Source organism: Lethenteron reissneri, chromosome 18 (genome assembly GCF_015708825.2).
Source record: "Lethenteron reissneri isolate LAM-NWPU_2019-01 chromosome 18, ASM1570882v1, whole genome shotgun sequence".
NCBI lineage: Eukaryota > Metazoa > Chordata > Hyperoartia > Petromyzontiformes > Petromyzontidae > Lethenteron > Lethenteron reissneri.
In genome coordinates, this window is record NC_083796.1 from 173,319 (window position 1) to 196,203 (window position 22,885).

The following is a 22,885-nucleotide window of genomic DNA, read 5'->3' on the forward strand; positions in this document are numbered from 1 at the left end:
GGATGGGAAACGTGCGTAGAGTGGAGAATAGGGTAAGCAACTTGAAGGTTGGGAATAGCACGTGGCAGTAAAGTCTTGTGGGAAAGATCAGGTGGTGGAGGTTGAGATGGGTGGGACACGGGTGGAGGACGAGGGCCGAGCCGGGCATTGGAGTGGCACCCAAAGGTGAGTGATCATCAAGCAGTCATCCTCACTTACCTGCTTCCGCTCCTCCCCTACAACCTGTCTCTTCTCCCGAGACCAGGGCAACCTGCGGCTCTGGAGCCACATGCAGCTCTTTAGGGACAGCTTTGTAACGTTCACTTACTCATTCACCTACTCACTCACATCACTTACCCAAATACCAACCCACTCATGTGTAAACCCACCCACTAACTCACCCAGCCACTTCCTCCATGTCTAACCCACCCACTCCCTGACCGACTCACTCACCTGCCCACCCACCAACCCGACTCACTCAACAACCCACCCACCCAACCACTCATTCACTAAACCACTCACTCACTTACCCACCTATTCACCAACCCACCCACTCACTCACCAAACTACACACCTGATCACTAACTCCCTCACCCACCCACTTACTCACCCACTCCCTCACCCACCCACTACCTCACCCACCCATATTCTCCCGCATTCAGCCAGCCACCCGCTCAATCATGTAGCCACTAGCTCACTCACACACTCGCCTACCCACCCACTTACTCACTAACGCACTAACTCACTTTACCAAACCACTAACTGACCCACTCACCCACCCACCCATACACTCAATCACCTACCCATTCACTCACCTCACTCACTCAACAACCGACCAACTCACCCACCCGCTCACCACCCACTACCCACACAATCACTCAACCACTCACTCACTGTCTCATTCACTCACCCCACTCACTCAACCCATACACTCACTCAACAACCCACCCAATCACCCACTCACCCAATCCCTAACTCACCCACTCACCTACTACCCACGCAATCACTCAACCACTCACTCATCATCTCATTCACTCACCCCACTCACTCAACAACTCACCCACCCATCATTCAACCACCCAATAATTCAACCTCCCATTAAATCAACCATGCGATGGCCACCTTACAGCCTAGGCAATGCAGTTTGTTGCTTTGGAACTTGTGTTATCTCCTTCATCTGTAGGGGTTTCTTCAGGTACTCCAGTTTACCGTCACGTGCATACCACACAACAACAAAGGAACTCGAAAAACTATTGAAAACGATGTTATTGTTTGATATCCCGTGTTTCATGAGTGTGGTATACAATTATTTACAGCCCCTTGTTAATCCACTGCTGGTTGAAGAAGGGCCCTTCTATGCTGTGTCAGTTATGGGCGCTGCTTGACCATACTTCATCACGCTGGCTAGAGTTGTTGAAGCGAGGGTTCAGGACCAGTTCAGAAAACATTCACTGCTGATGTTAGCAGCGGTCGCCAATCCAACGCGGGTCACTGGGTTCACAACCCACAGTGCCACCATACCACCTTTGGGTATACTGCAATATAAAGTCGATATTTAGTCAGGAAAGCTTCACCGAACCTCACAATTTTTCAGAAGAGTCCTGCATTTGGATGTTTTACCAATGCCATTTTAATGAGTGATTTTAAATTTAGTGAAAGATGGACAACACAAGTGGCGTTTATAAGGCCATTCAACTCAAAAGGTGAACCATTTGTAATGGAGTGTGTGGCAGGAATAATCTCCATTGATAAATGTGAAAGAATGATGGAAATGTCACATCCTGTGGTGGGCATCAGCGTCACAAAATAAAAACCACTGTCATCTTTTCCGAAAATGACGCTTATCCTACCGAATCAAGTAGAGAGCTGACGATATCAGTTGTGCAGAGTTGTGCCTCGAGTGGGAATTTAACTCATGTTCATCTGATAGCGAGTCGAGCATTCTGACCACAGAGCCACTCAGTGGGAAATCCTTAAGCTTCATGCAGCTGCTTCGGCAGTGCAGGTGGGCACTGACCAATTTGGACAAAACCCACAGGGACCCAGTCTCCATGGCTTGCAGCACTTTTGACAGAAGTGGCATGCACGAGCAGACGCCGAGGACATTCTGCAGTGCGGCAGGAAGGGGGCTACCAATTTCCTGACAATGTCATCGTCAATTTTACCACCTGCTGTTCAAAGGCAATATCTATTAAAAGAGTGCCGTGGTCATGTTTGAGCCTGGTGCTGAATAAAGGATAACATTTATAAACAGGGTGAGGTTTGTTGATCTATTGTCGAGAGACCCCATCAGAGAACGGGCTGCCAGTCTAAAGACCCCATCAGAGACTGGTCGGTTGAATATGCCTTAAGCATTTTTGCCTGTTTTACATAAGTAACTTCATGAAATTGTCTTTTGTCTATCATTCACAGCAATTTTTTTATATTTATCATGCAGGTTCTAGTGAAGCCTCATTCTGACCATAAGAATCCAGGGTTATATAAGAGGTTGAATTTGATCTATATAAGACCTACATCTGTTGACCTATGTGAAATAAACAAGAGACTACACACAAATGACAATGAACGATTCGCTTCCTGCTGGACTTGGCACGCTGTTGAGGAGCCTCTCAAGACCATCACCTTACCCCTACATTGCTGGGGTCACAAAAAAGATCTCCAAAATCCTGATTAAACACAAGATCCAGGTCCGATTTAACACAGTACATAAAATCCGTGATCTGGTCCCGTCTGTAAAAGATGTGGTTCCAGACATACAGTACCCTGGCGTCTACAAACTAAGTTGCTCTGTGGTAGCAGTTACATTGGAGAAACCAAACGACATGTCTCGGACCGCATCCGTGAACATAAAGCAGACGTGAAACACGGTAGGACAAACACCTCAGCCGTGGCAGATCACTGTTACAATTCAGTGGGCTCACATGACATTGACTTCTCCAAGACAGAGGTTCTCTGCAAGCCATCGGGCTATCATGAGAGATTCGTTCATGAGGCGATCCACATATACAAACACAGAGACAATTTCAACCGAGAAGATGGATTCTGGCTCAGCAATCATTGGAAGGACGTAATAAACCATTTCGGATCTTAACTGATTGTGTTCACGTTTACGGTGACTTTCAGACCGCAGTCCACTCACTGGCATGACTATATATCTTGTATTTTCCGCAGGGAATGGATTCTTTCCTCCGCTGCAAGTCTCCTACTACCACTCTTCCATTGACATATTTCGTTGCTTCCTCTTAGTATCTTTCACTCGACGGTCAATGGTATAGTGTATAGCAGATTGTATAATAATAAATAGTATAAAATTGTAATGTTTAATACAATTTATAAGGCAATATATAGTATCGTAATTGTATAGTGAATATACAGCAGTGTGATATACAGTAGGGTGGATAGAATAATACATAGTGTAATATTACACTATGTATTATTCTAAGGTATAGGGTTGTGTATAGTAATACAGTATATAATTTAATGTTGGGTTTGTCTATGGCAGCATATAGTACGGGATAGACCCTTGTGATGTAAGGGAAAAAAGTTTAGCTGGAAGCATATTATATTTTTTGCGACATAGAATTGTCATTTATTACTTACTGTTAGTAGCTCAGCTTATTGGAGAGTATATTTAGTATACTGATGATACTATGTAGTTTATACTTTAGTTTTTTACGTGGTTGTTTAGTTACTGCAGCTACATACTATTAACATTCCTTCCCTTTATTAATGCTACCCCTATCCCCTCCCTTTGATGCTGCTAATCCTGCATAATGCACGGGCATAATATGACTTTGAAACCCCCCGCCCACCTACTACGAATTTCACAAGTAGTACTAATCACATACCTGCATTTCCCATAAAAATGCTAAATTCCTCTTGATATGCAAATTCTTTTGTCAAGGCGCCCTTCCCCCCTTCCAACCCAGCTTAAATATACGCTCCAAGCGTGGTGGTGTTTCATTCAGACGCTGTCTCCCCGACAGACCTGGTCTTCACCTGAGGACGGCTGCTTGCGTTGTGGCCGAAACGTCGTGAGAATTATTTTATTATGTTTTATTTTTATTATTTTATTACTTCCCTTTTTCGTGACTTTACCGAAAGAACCAAGAAGATGACACTGGCATTATTTATGTAAATCATTGTTTTTTCAGACATTAAAAAAAAATTACTATTTAAGGGAGCCGATTTAACTAAAATGTAAAAAATTTATTCGACCAGGTAAGGCCAACTGAGCTACATAACTCTTATTTAGAAGTGACCTGGCCACAAATTATAGCCCAATGAAGTAGCTTATTGAGTGTAAATTTATACCAGACAAACACTTTAAATGCATGTTTTTAAATGTGGAGGGAAAAACCGGAGGACCTGCAGTAAAATCCATGCGACCACGGCGAGAGAGACATGCAAACTCCAATATACAGGCATCAGGGTCTGGATCGAACCCACAGCCTCTTGTATACTAGGCGAGGTATTTAACATCTTGTCACCATCTCGATTATCGTAACCATCATCATACTCTTTAGATCTTTGGGTAAAGTCACATAGGTATAAAATATAATAAATCACGATGTTTCGGGCGCAACACAAGCGTCTGTCATCAGGTGGGAAAGCATGGTCTGCTGCTGGGGCAGACTGTTGTAAAATGTTTGCAATGGGTGTAGCCCAAGGGTCATAAAGAAGTGGTCGGGGCTAGTGATGTTAATGTGAAAAATTAGCATGTAACTGTAAGATAGGAGAGCTGCCTCCTCGACGAGGGCACGAAATTGATTTTTCCAAGACGGAGGTACTCTGCAAACCTACCGGCTACCTTCAGAGATTTGTTTATGAAGCCATCCAGATATATAAACACAGACACACTTCAACCGAGAGGATGGACATTTGAAGGCCGTTATTAACCAGGTAAAGTATTAACTGACTGTGATGCTTCCATGTTAGCTGTTATTTCCAGCCCCCTCATACCGCCCCTGCCCCCCCCCGCTCCCCCCACTATCGTGACCCTCCCGCCCCCCCCTCGTGACCACCCTTGCCCCCCATTGCTCCCCCATAATCCCCCATGCCCCCGTACCCCCCCCCCCTCGTGACCCCCCTTGCCCCCATGCCCCTCCCTCTCACAACCCCCCATGCCCCTCCCTCACGACTCCCTCCCCATGCCCCCCCAGCCCCCCCTCATGACTCCCACCATGCCCCCCCTCGCGACCCCCCCATGACCCCCGTGCGCCCCCTCGCAACCCCCCAATGCCCCTCCTCACGACCCCCCTCATGCCCCCCCTGCCCCTTCCCTTCCTGACCCCCCATGCCCCCCCCACCCTCCCCCTCGCGTTCCCCCTCATGCCCCTCCTGCCACTCCTGCGCCCTCCCTCGTGACCCCCATGCCGCCCCGCCACCCCCTCGCGACCCCCCTTGCCCCCCCATGCTCCCCCTCAACCCGAAATGCCCCCCTACCCTCCCCCTCGCGACCCCCCCTGCCCCCTTCCCCCTCACAACTCCAACCATGCCTCCCCATGCCCCCCCAGACCCCCCCCTCGTGACTCCCACCATGCCCCCCCTCGCGACCCCCCCATGACCCCCGCGCGCCCCCTCGCGACCCCCCCCATGCCCCCCCTGCCCCTCCCCTTCGTGACCCCCCTTTGCCCCCCGCCCTCCCCCTCGCGGCCCCCTCATGCCCCCTGTGCCCCCCCTTGCTCCCCTCATACCCCATGCCCCCCTACCCTCCCCCTCGCGACCCCCTTGCCCCCCCCAGCCCCCCCTGGTGACTAACACCATGCCCAGCCTCGTGACCCACCCCATGCCCGCTCCTGCCCCCCTCGTGACCCCCCATGCCCCCCACTCGCGACTCCCCCCATGCCCCCGCCCTCCCCACCATCGTGACCCCCCTTTTGCCCCCCATGCCCCCCCTGTCCCGCCGTCGCGACCCCACCCCCCTTTCCCCCCTTCCTGGCAACCCCCGCCCATGCCCCTCCCCCTCGCGACCCGCCCCCTCACCCCCCATGTCCCACCCCCCTCCCCCCGCTGCTACTTCCGCTTAGGCCTTGGCCGAGTGGAGGCGGCGCGCGCTGTGGATTGTGGGTGGCGAGCGGCTGGTTTGGATTCCCGCTCACGGCCACCGTCAGTGGCGAGCGAAAGCTTCTGAAGCGGCGGCTCGCTGGGCCTCCTCTACGTCGACTCAGCCTGAAGGTGAGAACCTCGTGCGGTGTATCCACATCAGCAGTGGCGGCGGCGGTGGGAGGAGACAGAGGAGGCGCCTGGCCCACAGCCGTCACGTTCTGCGGAGTTCACGGCGCAGCTTCAAGCAGAGCTCGGCCCTGCTGCTGCTGCTGCTGAGAGGCACTCCCAGACGGCCGCGTGGCTGGTGGGAATTATAGTTGTGGTTACATTATAGTTGTGGTTACATTATAGTTGTGGTTAAATTATAGTTGTGGTTATAGTTGTTGGTCGTGGTTATTGTTGTGATTATAATTGTGTGGTTGTTATTGTGGTGGTTGTGCAGGTGGTGGCACACGAGTTAATCCATAGCACCAGGGTCTAGCCCTCCTCTTGCAGTCAACCCATGGTACCCGAGTCTGGCCCATGACCTCCTCCTGCACTTAGCCTGGCACAGCCGTCAAACCATGGCATCTGAGTTATTGTGGTGACGTCACCACCACGTAATGGTGAATGGCGACTGTTGATGTGTGTGGGCTTGTGTGCGAGTATGATGGTGAATGCGTGAGTATGATGGTATCATGGTAAGTGTATCATGGTTAGTGAGTAATATTGAGTGTGAGTTTGACTAATTCTCCCCCCTCTCGCTGTCTCTGCTTTCCCCCCTAACTTCCTCGCCTGGTATACAGGAGTTTGGGTTCGATCCCGACCCTGATGCCTGCTGTATATTTGGAGTTTGCGTGTCTCTGTCTCTCCCCGTGGTCGCGTGGATTTTTCTCCGGGTCCTCCGGGTCCTCTTCCCTCCACATTTAGAAACATTCGTTTAAAGTTTTGACTTGACTGCAGGAATTCATATTCTTGGTTCTTTTGGTAAAGTCACGTAAATAGAAAAAAAAATATTTGTTTTAAATATATTTTTTAATAAAAATACAAAATAAGATATATTGAAAATAATAAAAGCAATATATTATATTTATTTTATTAATATATATTTTTATGTTTTGGTTTTCTATTTACTTGACTTTACCGAAAGAACCAAGAATATGAATATTCGTTTAAAGTATTTGGCTGCTGTAATTTACACGTGATGATTAACCACTTCGTTGATCTATCATTGGTGCCAAGTCGCTTCTGAATAAGTAATATTTAAAAGTACTTTTTTTTAAAATCGCTTTAATGAAATGTACCGTACGAGTAATGGCGGAACTCCACGACTCCAGGAAGTTGCCCCGAGGCTTGCCATAACGTAAGGGACCGTGGTGATTTACAGCCAACGTCAGTTGAGCGTGGACAATTGGACCCAAGCCGAATCATAACATATAAAAATGAATGTTTAAAAATACTTTTTTTTATACAATCTAGTTTTGTCATCAGTATGACATAAGTATACCAAGTTTGCAGTCGATACCACATTGGGAAGTGGGTTAAAATTGAGTTACAAGATTTGAGGATACGACAACAACAGAGTCAGTTAAATAAAAGCGTGTAATAAAATGAGATGTTTAGCTCAGTGGACCTTACTTGGTAAAATGAAAATCGTTGAGATTTTTCGTCTCGTTTTGTCTCCTTCCCGAGCACAACAACAAGCAGGAGCAGGGGGAGGAGCATTCTCCACTAAGTGGTGGTGACGACACCACGGCACTTGTGCCAGGATATGTGCACCACATATATCCATCACATAGAGACCCATAGAGTCATCACACATAGACCTATACACTCACCACGCACAGACGCTCAGACTTGCACAGAGAACCATAGACTCACCATAAAAACCCATATACTCATCAGACAGAGAACCACAGACTCAAACAGATCCACAGACTCGCACAGAGCCCTATATAGACTCACCAAACAGAGACATAGACTCACCACAGAGAGACACATAGACTCACCAGACAGATACCCATAGACTCAATCGTACCCATACTCACATAGAGACCCACAGACTCGCCACACAGAGACCCATATAATCACCACACAGAGACCCATACACTTACACAAAGGCGCATAGACTCATCACACAGAACCACAGACTCAAACACACCCACGGACTCGCAGAGTAAGACTCGCAGAGGTCTATGGGCTCATCACACAAACACATAGACTCACCACAGAGACCCGTAGACTCACCACATAGATTCTAAATTTGAAGCTTTCGTGACTGCAAGGATTCATATTCTTAGGTTTTTTTTCGGTAAAGTCACGGTAAAAATTTTAAATTAATAAAAGTAAAATAAAAATAAAAATCACGACGTTTCGGAGGCAACACAAGCTTCCGTCTTCACGTGGAACCGTCACAGCACGATAGCTGTATCAAGTGAGAGAAATTCCAAGAACACAGTATTTGTATATATACTGGTTGAGGGTGGGAGGAGCCAAGGTAGGCCCTGAATATTATTTTTGTGAGGTTCGGTGCGGCTGAAGCACGCTGTTAGGAATGGGCCTTTGTTGTGTAAACTAGGTGCGGATGATGTAAAGGTGCGTGTAAAAGGGACTGAGCCTTTTTGTTATGTAGAGATGATGCGGCTGAAATCGCTGCCAGGAAATGAGTCTTTGTTGTGTAGAATGATTGACTGAGCCTATTATTATGTAGAGGTGGTGCAGCTTACATCGCTGTCAGGAAATGAGTCTTTGTTGTGTAGAATGGTTGACTGAGCCTATTATTACGTACGGTGATGCGGCTTAACTCGCTGTCAGGAATAGAGTCTTTGTTGTGTAGAATGGTTGACAGCCTATTATTATGTAGAGGTGGTGCGGCTTAACTCACTGCCAAGAAATGAGTCTTTGTTGTGTAGAATGGTTGACTGAGCCTATTATTATGTAGAGGTGGTGCAGCTTACATCGCTGTCAGGAAATGAGTCTTTGTTGTGTAGAATGGTTGACAGCCTATTATTATGTAGAGGTGGTGCGGCTTAACTCACTGCCAAGAAATGAGTCTTTGTTGTGTAGAATGGTTGACTGAGCCTATTATTACGTATGGTGATGCGGCTTAACTCGCTGTCAGGAATAGAGTCTTTGTTGTGTAGAATGGTTGACAGCCTATTATTATGTAGAGGTGGTGCGGCTTAACTCACTGCCAAGAAATGAGTCTTTGTTGTGTAGAATGGTTGACTGAGCCTATTATTATGTAGGGGTGGTGCAGCTGAAATCGCTGCCAGGAATGCTCCAAATATGGGAAGTTAAATATATTTTGCATGATTAATAACATCTTTCCAATGATTACTAAGTTTGTACCCATCATCCCGGTTGAAATTGTCTGTGTTTGTATATTTGGATGGCCTCGTGTACAAACCTTTGATGGTAGCCAGGAGGCTTGCAGAGCAGCTTAGTCTCGGAAAAGACAATTTCATGAGAGCCCACAGCATTGTAGCAATGACTCTATGGTCTTCCCAAGATCCATAAAGAAGGCACCCCGCTACGACCCATCGTGTCGACGATCACGTACAAACTGGCCCGGTTTCTATCAGATACTCTGCTTCCCTTCACAGGCAAGACCTCTTCGGCAGTACTCAATTCAACCCAATTAGTCTCTATGGTCAAGGACATGGTACTATCTCCTGATGATATCCTCGTCAGTTTTGATGTAGTATCTCTGTTTACCAAGGTCCCAGTACCTGACACCCTAACAATAATTGAGGACTTGGTCCAACATGGATTGAATTCGGATGTACCTGCGCTGGTTAGGCATTGCCTCACCAACACTTATTTTACTTGGAATGGCACCTTCTACAAACAGAATGAGGGTACCCCTATGGGCTCCCCCTTGTCACCAGTGATAGCCAACATGTTCATGGAAAAGTTTGAATCAGACGCCATCCAGACATCCACCCTGCGTCCTTCCCTGTGGAAGAGGTATGTGGATGACACTTTCGTCATTTAGCCACATGGCCTCCCAGCATTTGAACCACTTCTTGGACCACATCAATTCCAGACACCCATCCATCAGATTCACCATGGAAGTGGAGAAAGATGGTAAACTACCATTCTTAGATATTTTGTTTGAGAGAAGACCTGACGAATCCTTGGGACATTGTCTACAGGAAAGCCACCCACACAGATTCCTACTTGAAACCCGATTCCCACCACCACCCATCTCAAAAGAATTCTCTCATCAAAACGCTATACCACAGAGCTCATGGCATTTCTGACCAACACCACCTGGCCAGTGAATTAAGACATGTACATCGGGCCCTCAGGATGAACGGATACTCTGACCGCACCATCCGCCAAGCTGTTTCTCCCACCATACAGAAACAGCCACAAGAAACTCCGATCAAAACTATCACGTTACCATACATATAAGGCGTGACCAAAAAGATCTCTAAATTTCTAAACAAACATAAGATTCAAGTCCGATTCAGTACAGTACATAAAATCCGTGACCTAATTCCATCTGTGAAAGATGTCATTCCTGACTTACAATACCCTGGAGTATACAAACTGAGTTGCAGTTGTGGTGATTGCTACATTGGATAAACGAAACGTCATATCTCTGATCGTGTCCGCGAGCACAAGTCAGATCTGAAACACGGCAAAACTGATTCTTCCGCCATTGCCGATCATTGCTACAACGCTGTGGGCTCTCATGAAATTGTCTTTTCCGAGACTAAGGTGCTCTGCAAGCCTCCTGGCTACCATCAAAGGTTTGTACACGAGGCCATCCAAATATGCAAATACAGACATAATTTCAACCGTGATGATGGGTACAAACTTAGTAATCATTGGAAAGATGTTATTAATCATGCAAAAAATATTTAACTACACATATTTGGAGCATTCCTGGCAGCGATTTCAGCCGCACCCCACCCCTACATAATAATAGGCTCCGTCAACCATTCTACACAACAAAGACTCTATGTACCCCTGTGCTGTTGAGATCGCCGCATGCCACCTCTGTGCTTGGTGGATTGCCATGCGTGTGTGGCCTGCGCTCACTTGCAGCGCTCGCTGGAAAAAACAAGACATCCATCATTGTTTAATGATTTCTCCTTTTTTGCAATGTTTTTAATGCACAACTGGATTCAAGCTACTAACAGAGTGTAAGTCACCATCCACTTGAGAGGTGTGTGCGTTCCGTGTGGTCAACGAATCCTGGTTATTTCTTTGGTGTGAATTATTCATACTATGCAGTTTGCTTCACAACGAACGTTAAAGATCTCATGACGTCATTTGAAAAGAGGCCATTGTGTGCCAGCGTCAAGGTTCGATTTTGTCCAATTCGAAAAATGATCCAAAAATTATTCAACTGGGATAAGGTATAGCAATATCACTCCTACTAGCGCAAGAATGCCTTACAACAGGGCCAGATTCTGAGTCACCTTGTGCCTCAGGGACAGCTGCCACTGGGGGAGCTCTTTCAATATTTGAGACCCGATGAGATGCAATTAGCTTATTTTGTGTGTAAAGAACTATGAGATGCTAACACTAAACTATTTTTCTTTTACCAGGTAAGGCACACTGAGCTATATAGCTCTTTTCCAGAAGCGACCTGGCCACAAATTATAGCTTAACGAAGTGGCTTATCATGCAGAAATTAATAGCAGTGAAATACTCTAAACGCGTGATGTTAATTCTAAATGTGGAAGAAAAAACAGGAGGACTCAGAGAAAATCCATGCAACCACAGGGAGAGAGAACATGCAAACTCCAAATATACAGGCGGCAGGGTCGGGATCGAACCCACGACCTCCTGCATACCAGGCGAGGGAAATAACATCTCCGAGTCACTGTGGCAACCCCAAAAAGAAGGGCAAAGACATATCATTGTCATTATGACTATCTGTGTGAGAGCTGTGCACGTTTCTGTGTGTGGTATGTGCTGCGCTGATTACCGCGAGGCAGTTGGTCTCCACTAGCTTCTGGCCCAAACCTTGTCACACGCTGGCGTGCTCTGCTCTGCAGATGAGCCACCTTCTTGATCACGTGACTAATCTCAGAGCGGATTGCCATCACCTCCTTCTGACCTTGTGCAGCTTCTTCCAGCACGCGGGTGCACTCTGACATATGTGGGCACAGGGATTTTATCCACAGGTGCATTTCGGAGATTATGCAGAGAACATAATTTATATTGTGGTATTGTATTATTATTGTTTGCTTACCCAGCGTAGCCTCAGTCAGTCTCAAGATACTTTGTCTGGATGGTCTGACCAAGACCGTGGAGTCGGGGGTAACGTTGCTATGTATAATCCCAAGTGACTAATTTTCAGGTAATAATTCAGCATTGGGATGGTTAGTTAACGCCTCTTCTTACATTGCTTTGTTAGCTTATGGGATGAAACCAGATAACCTGGAGAAACCCCACACAGGACAGGGGTTGATCATAACTTCACACATAAACGCATCAAAGTTGGGAATCAAACCCAGATCCTTGCTGGGTTTACACAGCATACCCATAGTGCCTTTGTGTATAATACAAAATGTCACAATAACCAAATGTACTAACAGGGAAACCTCACTAGTGCGACCCCGTAGAATGCTGATTCTTTATAGCACTCCTTGTCCTGGAGAAAATGTTTACGAAAAAATGTAAGATCAAAACATCTATACTGTAAAGCACCTACAAATTTTTGTGAGAATACGCAGCAGTGCTGGCCGAGGAAATGCATGGCTCTCAGCCAACCAGACCCCACCCCCAGAGATTCGATTGGCTGCTACAAAATTCCACGTGATAAGCCACTTCATTAGGCTACAATTTGTGGCTAGGTCGCTTCTAAAAAAGAGATATATAGCTCAGTGGGCCTTGCCTGGTAAAATAAAAAAATAGTTGAGCTTAGTTTTATCACGATTTGTAGTCACAATTAAATTTTTAAAATCTATTTTTATTTTTTAAATGTCAATGTTAGTGAGATGAGAACTCACAAAAACAGGATAAAGTCTCTCAGGCTCCACCTAAAATAAACCTCACTGAGAATGACCACGATTGGGAGTGCAGCAGCAGCTCCAACAACCTCGCCTCTCACCGCTGCCTTGTAGGGGTGCAGTAGAATGCACTCATGAGTACAGTACATCATACTTACTGATTTACACTATGAGATCTCTTTTACCAGTGGCAAAATATAATAGTAGGTTTTTACCCTTTTAACTGGTACAAAACTGACACCTTTATTCAAGGCATCATGTTTGCAATGACCACAACACAAGTAGTCAAAAAAGCAAACAAAAAGAAGCAACTCTGATAAGGATGATAATATGCACTGTCCTTGAAGTTGATTGGCCCACACCCGAGACGGCTTTCTTTAGAGCCTAGTCCCCATTGGTGTAGGGCCAGATGACACCAGAAGGCGTACAACTCAAACACAGTGCAATATCAGAGTATTGAGAGCTCGGGGTAAGCATTTACACTATGAGATCTCTTTTACCAGTGGCAAAATATAATAGTAGGTTTTTACCCTTTTAACTGGTACAAAACTGACACCTTTATTCAAGGCATCATGTTTGCAATGACCACAACACAAGTAGTCAAAAAAGCAAACAAAAAGAAGCAACTCTGATAAGGATGATAATATGCACTGTCCTTGAAGTTGATTGGCCCACATAATAAAGGTGTCAGTTTTGTACCAGTTAAAAGGGTAAAAACCTACTATTATATTTTGCCACTGGTAAAAGAGATCTCATAGTGTAAATGCTTACCCCGAGCTCTCAATACTCTGATATTGCACTGTGTTTGAGTTGTACGCCTTCTGGTGTCATCTGGCCCTACACCAATGGGGACTAGGCTCTAAAGAAAGCCGTCTCGGGTGTGGGCCAATCAACTTCAAGGACAGTGCATATTATCATCCTTATCAGAGTTGCTTCTTTTTGTTTGCTTTTTTGACTACTTGTGTTGTGGTCATTGCAAACATGATGCCTTGAATAAAGGTGTCAGTTTTGTACCAGTTAAAAGGGTAAAAACCTACTATTATACTTACTGATGTTATAATAAATTATTCTTATATTACTCATACAAAAGAAATAACGCTGTCGGGAACGCATCTGCATATATAGAATGGTATTATGACCCCATTTACCGCTTATTCGATGAGTGCTCACTTCTTCAGGAACGCATGTTCAGCGACAAGCGAGGTCTGCCTGTATGTATTTATTATGTACTAGCACTTACCACACATTTGTGCAGGATATTACTTAAGTGACTGCAAATTATATGGATTCCTTGATGACACTCACTAGTCAATTCTAAATCAACAACAATATCATAACAACATCAACAATGTTGTGACATTATCAACAGTAATAATGTTCATATCAACATCAACAACAATAATATATCAACATCAACAACATATTAAAACAAATATTGTTAATAGTAACAGTTGTACAACTATTTTACAACCACAAATAAAGCCACACTATAACTACAACCATCAACCACAACTACAGAGACATAACCACAATAGCCGCAATATAACCACAACTATATCCACAACCTGCATCTTAAAAACTATAACCACATTGCAAACACAAGCATAACCACCACAGAATTACAACCACAGCAGCCAAAATATAACCACAACCACAATTTAAGCACAACCACACCAGGCACATTATAACCAGAACACATTATAACCCCATTGAGACCACAACATAACCACAACTTTCTAAGCACAACCACATAACTTCAACATTACAACAACAATTACATTACCAAAATCAAAACATAACCACCACACAAGTATAACTATAACTACCACATTACCACCAGAACTACAATATATCCAGAACAAAATATCCACAACATAACCACAACCCAAATAACCATAACCAGAACCACATTATAACCACAACCATAACCTAGCCAAAACCATAACCATATTCTAACAACAATAGGAGCATATAATCCCAACCAAAACTACATTTTAACCACAACCATAATAACCACATTATAATCACTAACAAATTATAAACACAACCATCACATTATAACCATCACCACGTTAAATAATCACAACCAGACACATGCTATCTACAACCATAAGCTTATTCAAAACACAACCATAACTAAATTATAACCACAAACACATAACCAAAAACGTAAACATATTTTAAGCACAACCATAACCACAACTACCACATTATAACCACAATAATGAGCACATTATAATCACGACCATAACCATATTCTAACCACAACCATAACCATATTATAATCACAGCCATAACCAGAACCATGGCGTGTGTGGTGGAAGAAGCGCTGACGAATTTCCATGCCAAATCTGGACAATCCCAACTCAACCTAAGCGCAAATGGAGAGGACACAGGCATTGACTAATAAATGTTTTACCTGTTTCAGCACATTCGTTAACAATAATAAAGGAATGTCACATTCATTTATAATGCATCTTCACAGACCTTTTATACAAATTCCTGGGAATGTCCTCGGCAAGGGAAATTGTTTATATTTTATGGATTTTGTTCTCCCACACAGCGTTTGGGAGTTCAAGAGCATGATAGATAAATGAACGGATATACAAATGTAAATTATATATATGTAGAAGTAATTGGCCCTTATTGGTCATATTGTGCTGTATTATATGGCTCCGGTCTCGCTCAACTCTTTGGACTCACAGGACTGTGTACTCCCTTGAATCACTGTGCGATGTTGTAAGTACTCTTGACGTATGACATTATGGCATGGCATGTGTGTCCTGTAACATTATTACTCCCAATACATGGTACTGTACTATTTGGTAGTGACATGGCCCAGCAGGACGTTTGGTGCTTGTTGCAGAGGTTCATGGTTTGAACCTAGCAGGCCACCCTGGTTGATACTGCAGTGTGCCTTCATGGTATATTACCACACACCATCTGCTTAATTTACAGTGGACGTTAAAAATCCTCTAATGTAACTCGAAATGAGTAGGCCATGTGCGCTGGCATCATAGTAAAACATATATTTATAAATTCCCAAAATTACGGAGTGAATTACTCCATTGGAAAATACATATCAAGAATCTCCCCGACTGACAATACGAATGCCTTCTTGCAGGCGAGGTGCTGAGTCACCTTGTGCTCCAGAGACTGCTGTCACTGGGGGTACCCTTAAAGTATTTGACATGAGATGTAAGGTGCTTCTCACGTATTAAAAGCTGTGAGACACCCCGGCATAAAGAAAGCTACTCTAAAGCAAATTATTATTACGACCTGTGCATAAACATCTGCATGTTCCATACCACGTGTATACCTGGGGACAGTGGGCCAATAGGATCTGGGCTCCATTTGGCAGAAGGAGTCGTATGACTTAGACGACTGGGTGTTGCGTGACCGATCAAGTCTAGCACACAAGACCTCTCAGAGATGCACGCCAGCAACCGCTTACGGCAAAGGGCCAAGTTCTGCATGGAGAGAAAATCAAGTTCAAAGATTAACACTGTAGTTATAAATGCAATGTCCATATGTATGTCTAACTTCTTTCGCACCGTACGTAGCCAACCGTGCTAATTGGAGGTGCAAACATGCAATATATACATTTACAAATAATGTAGTGCCCTCAAGTCGAATAGGTACTATCTTAGTAAACCTGCTCATCACCATTATCAGCCATGCCCAATCCACTGCCAGATGAATACCTCCCCATGCCACTGCCACCTCTCAGGATCCTGCGCTGCAGGAATCCATCCAGCACCAGCACGCGAACTGATTATATCACTCCATCTCCTTGATCGCATTCCATTCCTTCAGTGCAACTCCATTGTGATTCTTAACCATTGCTCACTACCCCTTCTCGTCAGGATTATATCCTGCCCGAGCCCAATTACTTTTTAAAATAACACTTTTCTTACTAGTTTTGATGTTAGTTAAAACTGTTAAACGAATTAAAAAAAATTACGACTGGAAGGAATGCAAAGTTATGTGCTCAATTGCAAAAAAACACCATGGAATATCTGGCAATCCATTCAGGCAGCAGTAACTAGGCTTTTCCTCAACAAGAGCAGTGCATGTATAAGACGAGTGAGTTGTGTGCATGAACACAACGGGGTGGTGACATGGCCCAACAGGAGCGTGTCCGCTGCTTGTTTCAAAAGGTTTGCGGCTTGAATCTGGCAGGCCGCCCTGGTTACTCATTTGAGTTTATTAATCATATAAATAGTCTGATCTCCGATAACGCATAGTTTTCATAACGCGAATTTTATGTAATGCAATGAATATATTAGGGAACACATTTTTACAATGCGGAAGCGAATTGGAGCTAACGCGATTGAGTGAATGGAACTACTTTGCACGAGTAGGAATAAGTGGTTGTACAGCTACCTCGGCGAAGCATTATCGCACAAGGCGGAATGCTGCTGGATGCTTCTAGATGCTATCCACGCACCTAAGTGTTTGTTCAGCCTGCGTACGCATCGCTGACTGTGCTTTATCCTATGTTATATTATCTATTATAATGCCATTTTTCCATAACACGGTGTTCTGCAGGAACGCAACTACCACATTATAGGAAAATCGACTGTATACGCTATCTGCTTCACAGTGGACGTTAAATATCCCCTGAAACAATTTGAAATGAGGTCATTGTGTGCTGGCAAGTCATGGTTCAAATTTGGGAAATGACCCACAAATTACTCAATTGAGATACCCATAGGAACATCGCCCTCTACCGGCAGACAAATATCTTCTTGCTGGTCGGTGCGGAGTCCTCTTGTGCCACACGGGGACAGCTGCTGCTGGTGATGCCTTTTTCAATTTGCTGAGATGTGATGCAAATTGATAAAAAAAGGACTTGTGCCTTCCAAAAGGTATCTATTTGATGTTTGAATATCTTAACATCTGTTTTATTGCCAGAAAGGGTAAAACCTATTCTTATGTTTCGTCATTGTTTTTCCTGGCAAAAATGTCCTGTAGATATTAATGCTCGACCAGAGATATACGTGTTCTGATACTTGCATTGTCCTTGTAATGTGTACCTTTTGGTGTTCTCTGGTCTAAAACTGCTCAGACAAGGCCAATCAGTTTCAAGGACAAAGAATATATTATCAGAGTATGTTTGTTTGCATGTTTTGCCACAAGTATTTGTGGTTAATATAGACTTGATCCCTTGCAAAAGGTATCTATTTGGTGTTGGAATATCTAAAAACCTCCTGGTGTATTGCCAGAAAGGGTAAAACCTATGATTATTTTTCATTATTTTTGATACTGGGCAAAAAGGTCCCATAGATATGATGCAAGTTGCTTACTGCTTGTAAAGCGCTCTGAGTCACCCCGGTGTGAAGGGGGCACTCTATTAATAATAAACCAGTGTTGCAGTGTGCTACGCTGTACTGCTTGATGCGCTGACATACTTGCTGTAAGGCTTCAGCGCGCAGCAGCGTTTCTGCTAGGACACTCTCCAACTCTGCCAGCTGCTTCCGCTCAACACCAAGCAGCAGGTCCACTTCATCTGGACCCTACAGTCCCAGCCAGAGCAAGAGAAGAGTTCATACAGTGCATGCATTCAGTGAGCTCCCAGCACTCTGAGTACCAGTGCACATGGTAGGGTTGTTAAACAGTAACCAATAAGCCTGCAACCATTTTCAGAATCAAGTACCACTATGGGAACCTCATTTGCCAGTAAAAATATGATAATTGGTTTTTAACCCTTCTATCTGGCAACAAAAAAGGTGTCAGTTTTGTTGCCAGATAGAAGGGTAAAAAACCAATTATCAATCAAGTATCAGTTCTGAAAGTCAGGGAGTGGTTATCGTTTCCAGTCGAGTTATTGGTATGAAGAGATGGGCGCACCCAAACTTTACCCACCACACGCAGTCTGCCCTTGGACTGTGCTGTACAACATTTACATTACTGGCTGGGCAGAGGCAGTAGGGGGGGGGGGAATTCGAGAGACTTGCACCGTTGTTTCAACTGCCATAGAAACAAACTGGTGACCTTAGGATCATCGCAAATCCAGTGTGCTAACCATTACACTGTGGCAAATCACCCACACGCTCACTCACCGAGCTACACGCTCACCTGTACACACATTCACTCAGGACCGCAGCTCACAACACTTCTCTTTCTGCTTCTTCTCTTTTACTGACCCCATGCATAAAACATCAAGGTGCCTTACAATGGGGGGGGGGGGGGGTAAGAAGTGGCTAAGTTAAAATTCGAGATGCTTTCTTAAAAGATAAATATTTTTAGGGGGGACCTGAAGGCCCAAACTGAACTAGACTCCCTGACCAACTTTGACAGAGAGTTCCAAAGTCCAATGGCCACCAAAGCAAAATCCCGGTCGCCCATGGACCACTTTGAGCTTTCTTCTCGCGATACAGAGATCTAAATCAGCGAATCTGATGATGCAATTTACATGAAAGTGACGCTTCACAGTGGACGTTATAATTCCCGCTGATGGCATTACTACTATAATAGCCCAGAAATGTGTGTAATGCACGTGACGTCACTCCACATACCCCCTCCCCCGTCATTAATAATAAAATAATCATGAGCGGGTGGATTTTTACCGCGGAAGGCCGAGTGGAAAGATAGTTTTTTCGCAAAGTTGCTTCAAATATGACGTTTCTTTACAGAAAGTAAAAAATAAATATACGCAGCAGTGCTAAATCCGTACGTGACGTCACTGCAAAAGAGACACCCCCCCCCCTCATTCATAATCATGAGCGGGTGGATTTTTACATTCCCGCAGGTTGATTGGAAATAATTTGTTTTACGCAAATTAACTTTAAATTTGACGTTTCTTTATTGAAATGTAATCAAATCAATATTTCTACGCAGCAACAAAGTGTATCTGGTGTCTTTATTTATTTCTTCAGCACTTGAAACAAAAGGTAAGTCTAATTTTTGCTTCTAAATTATTATAAAAGTAGCCTATAGCCCGTCCAAGGACGGGTGTATTGCAGTTAATCTGAAATATTCAATCGAAAATAAAGACCCGCTCATGATTATTAATGAGGGGGTGGGGCCAGGGTCCACATGAGTGACGTCATCATTCCATGATTATTGATGAAGGGGGGAGCTCCATGTGGAGTGACGGAATCCGCTTGTGATTATTGATCAGGGGGGGGAACTCCATGTGGAATGACATCATCCACTCTTGATTATTAATGAGGGGGTGGGTGGCGTGGTCCACATCAGTGACGTCATCCGCTCATGATTATTAATTAGGGAGTTTGTGTCCCGCGCGTGACGTCACTCCACATGCCGCACCCCCATCATTAAGGTAGAGCAGAATTATTATTTGTTGCAAATTCGCTTTAAGTTTCACGTTTCTTTATTTAAAATGAATCTAATAAATAATTCTACGCGGCAACAAATTGGATTTACGGTCTATATTTTTTCCTAAGATAAGTCTAATTTATGCTTCTACATTTTGGTTAAATAGACATTTCTCGGTGATTTTCCAGATATTGTATTGCAATCCAATTTATTTGCACCCCAGCGACCGAAAGCAGAAAATAATAAAGTATCAGAGCAGTGAATTAGAACAAATTGAAGGTCAGTTATATACAGTGCTACAGTGAAATGCAGTGAAGTGTTTTATGACATAATTTCGTGCAAGATTCACTGCAATTCAATTAACACAGGATACAATTATACTCTGCTATTTTTTTTCGTAAATATTACAGCTTCCGTCCTAGGATGGGCAAATAAGCTAGTTTGATAAGAGTAGGCCAATGTGTGTTGCTGTCACGGTTCAAATTTTCCAAATTTACAAATGACCGACAAATTCCTCAATTGGCATTCCACAAAGCAACATCACAACATGTAGCTACTGCAGACTGCGCCTTCGTGATAGCCTTGCGCTGTAAGCCTTGCGATTTTACACCTCCCCCTTTTATATCGTTTAGAAAATACGTTGTCACTTCATTATCAACACCACCGCTACCCGACTAGCGTTGCCTCAACCCACACTCATATCGCTGACAGCATCGTCCGCCCTTTCTCGTAACCGTCGCCTCTCAACCTTCACCTCCACCTAACCCTGTACACAAACTACTTTGCATCGCGCATAAAGAAATGTTCTGTACTATGGAGTACAATATAGTAATTACGCATGATATTTTAGTGATTTTATTTTCATAATGTACTGCTAATAATGTTTTAACGTTTACTGCCGAAACTAGTATTGAGTGTAGTATTTTTAGTAATTGAATGTAATGTTGCGGATACGTCTAGGATGAAGATGCACGCATTAACACGGCTTCAGCATTGTTTAGTCCTCGTGGCAAAATTGCATTGATTTACGTCGTTTCGGTATTCGTTGTCGCACATTTAAGAAAAGCATCCCCGACATAAACCGGGGTATTACTGTCAACTAAATTATTATTATTCAAGACTTACCACCTCACGTGTAGGTCGTCGCGATCGCATGCTAGATGCTTGCACATTTGCCTGTTTCTCATTACGAACGTGTCCCAAGGCCTTGTTCAGATCACCTTGAGTGTGGGCCAAGGCAACTGCGTGCACGGACAGTGACCCACACTCGGCGCGGAGATGTGCCACCACCCCACGCACCTCGCGGCTGTACAGGTACATGTGGCGCACACTCACATTCACCTCCACCTGTCAGGAGGACAGAAACAAGAGTTAGGGACAAGGACATTTTTATTATTGTTACACTTCCTGACCCAGAAAATCCTAAGTCTCAAGAATATTTTTAACGAGGGTCATGCCATTTTTTTGGCAGCAGGAGGGGATGATGATTGCATGTGTCATCCGAATTCAGTAATTTTGCAAGTAATTTCCAGCATTGGGATAGATGAGCAATACATGTTCAATTGGAAGAGGTGTCAGTTTTGTACCAGTTAAAAGGGTAAAAACCTACTATTATTGGAAGGGGTTTTTTATTTTATGGGAGGAAATCCATGTGTAGTGAGTCCAACTGAGTTGCAGAAGTTCTTCTTCAGAGGCAACACAGTGCATCGCACGCCGTGCTCTGCTAGAGCCGGCATCACTCTGCAACACACACGATGCTGTCTGGCACCATACAGTTACATCCCCAATGTCACTCACTACACATGTGTAGAGTAGTATGACGACATGACATCATGAGCGCTGTGAGGCACAATGACGTCATGTCACGGGAAATACTTAACGGGGACCCCGTGGCGAAAGCGGGGTCGTTGTGGGAGCCCGGGATGGTGAGCGTCTTAAGGTCTCTCCTGCTCGTGACCGGACGGTGTTGGCTGACCCCCCGTCCGGGTTCTACGAGTAGGAGAGCCGAAGATACAGCCAGGGGTAGGGCTCAGAGAAGTCTGCAAGAGCCGGTTAAGATTACGTGGGGTGCTGCTCTCCTCGGTCGGGTGGTGTTGGATAAGCCCCCATCCCAACTCGAGTGAGAGGCCAAGAGATAGCCCAGGCTAGGAATAGATAGAGCCTGACGTCCGCGTCAAGGACTGAGTGTAGGGACACCTACCTCTGGTGTGTTGTGTTACCTCTGTGTTAATAAACTGGCGCAAGCCCTTACTAAGAGTTCAGTCTACGAGTCGTCCATGTACAGCAGGTGGAGAACATACACACTCCTCAATTAAGCCCACAAATCAACTATGCATCATAACGCTGGCCGTGGAAACCTAAGTTTATGAATAAAATAATTGACGTGGCTCAGCGGTAGTGCATTTGCCACTTGTTGCAGAGGTTTGCGGTTCTATTCCGACAGGCCGTCCTGGTTAATACTAAGATGTACGAGCCGTAAAATAAACGCCATCGGCTTCACAGGGGACATCGAATATCCCGTTTAACATGTAGGCTTTCACGACGAATATCATCCATAAGAGGTTTGTTTTGTTAGATCGTGTAAATATATGTGTCGTTAAAATCCACCACCACCCGACACA

The 22,885-nt window shown here is 44.5% G+C and overlaps 1 protein-coding gene across 1 annotated transcript; it reads right to left on the reverse strand.

The window, feature by feature from the left end:
- Positions 1–6,194: 6,194 nt before the first annotated feature.
- On the reverse strand, positions 6,195–21,956 carry LOC133343573 (tektin-like protein 1). Its single transcript, XM_061553259.1, has 5 exons — positions 21,390–21,956; positions 18,395–18,499; positions 16,300–16,450; positions 11,954–12,118; positions 6,195–6,328 (listed from the first exon to the last, which is right to left on the reverse strand). Exons 1-5 carry the CDS (start codon positions 21,582–21,584, stop codon positions 6,255–6,257), a joined length of 690 nt encoding a protein of 229 aa, XP_061409243.1. The 5' UTR covers positions 21,585–21,956; the 3' UTR covers positions 6,195–6,254.
- Between the last annotated feature and the right edge of the window lie 929 nt (positions 21,957–22,885).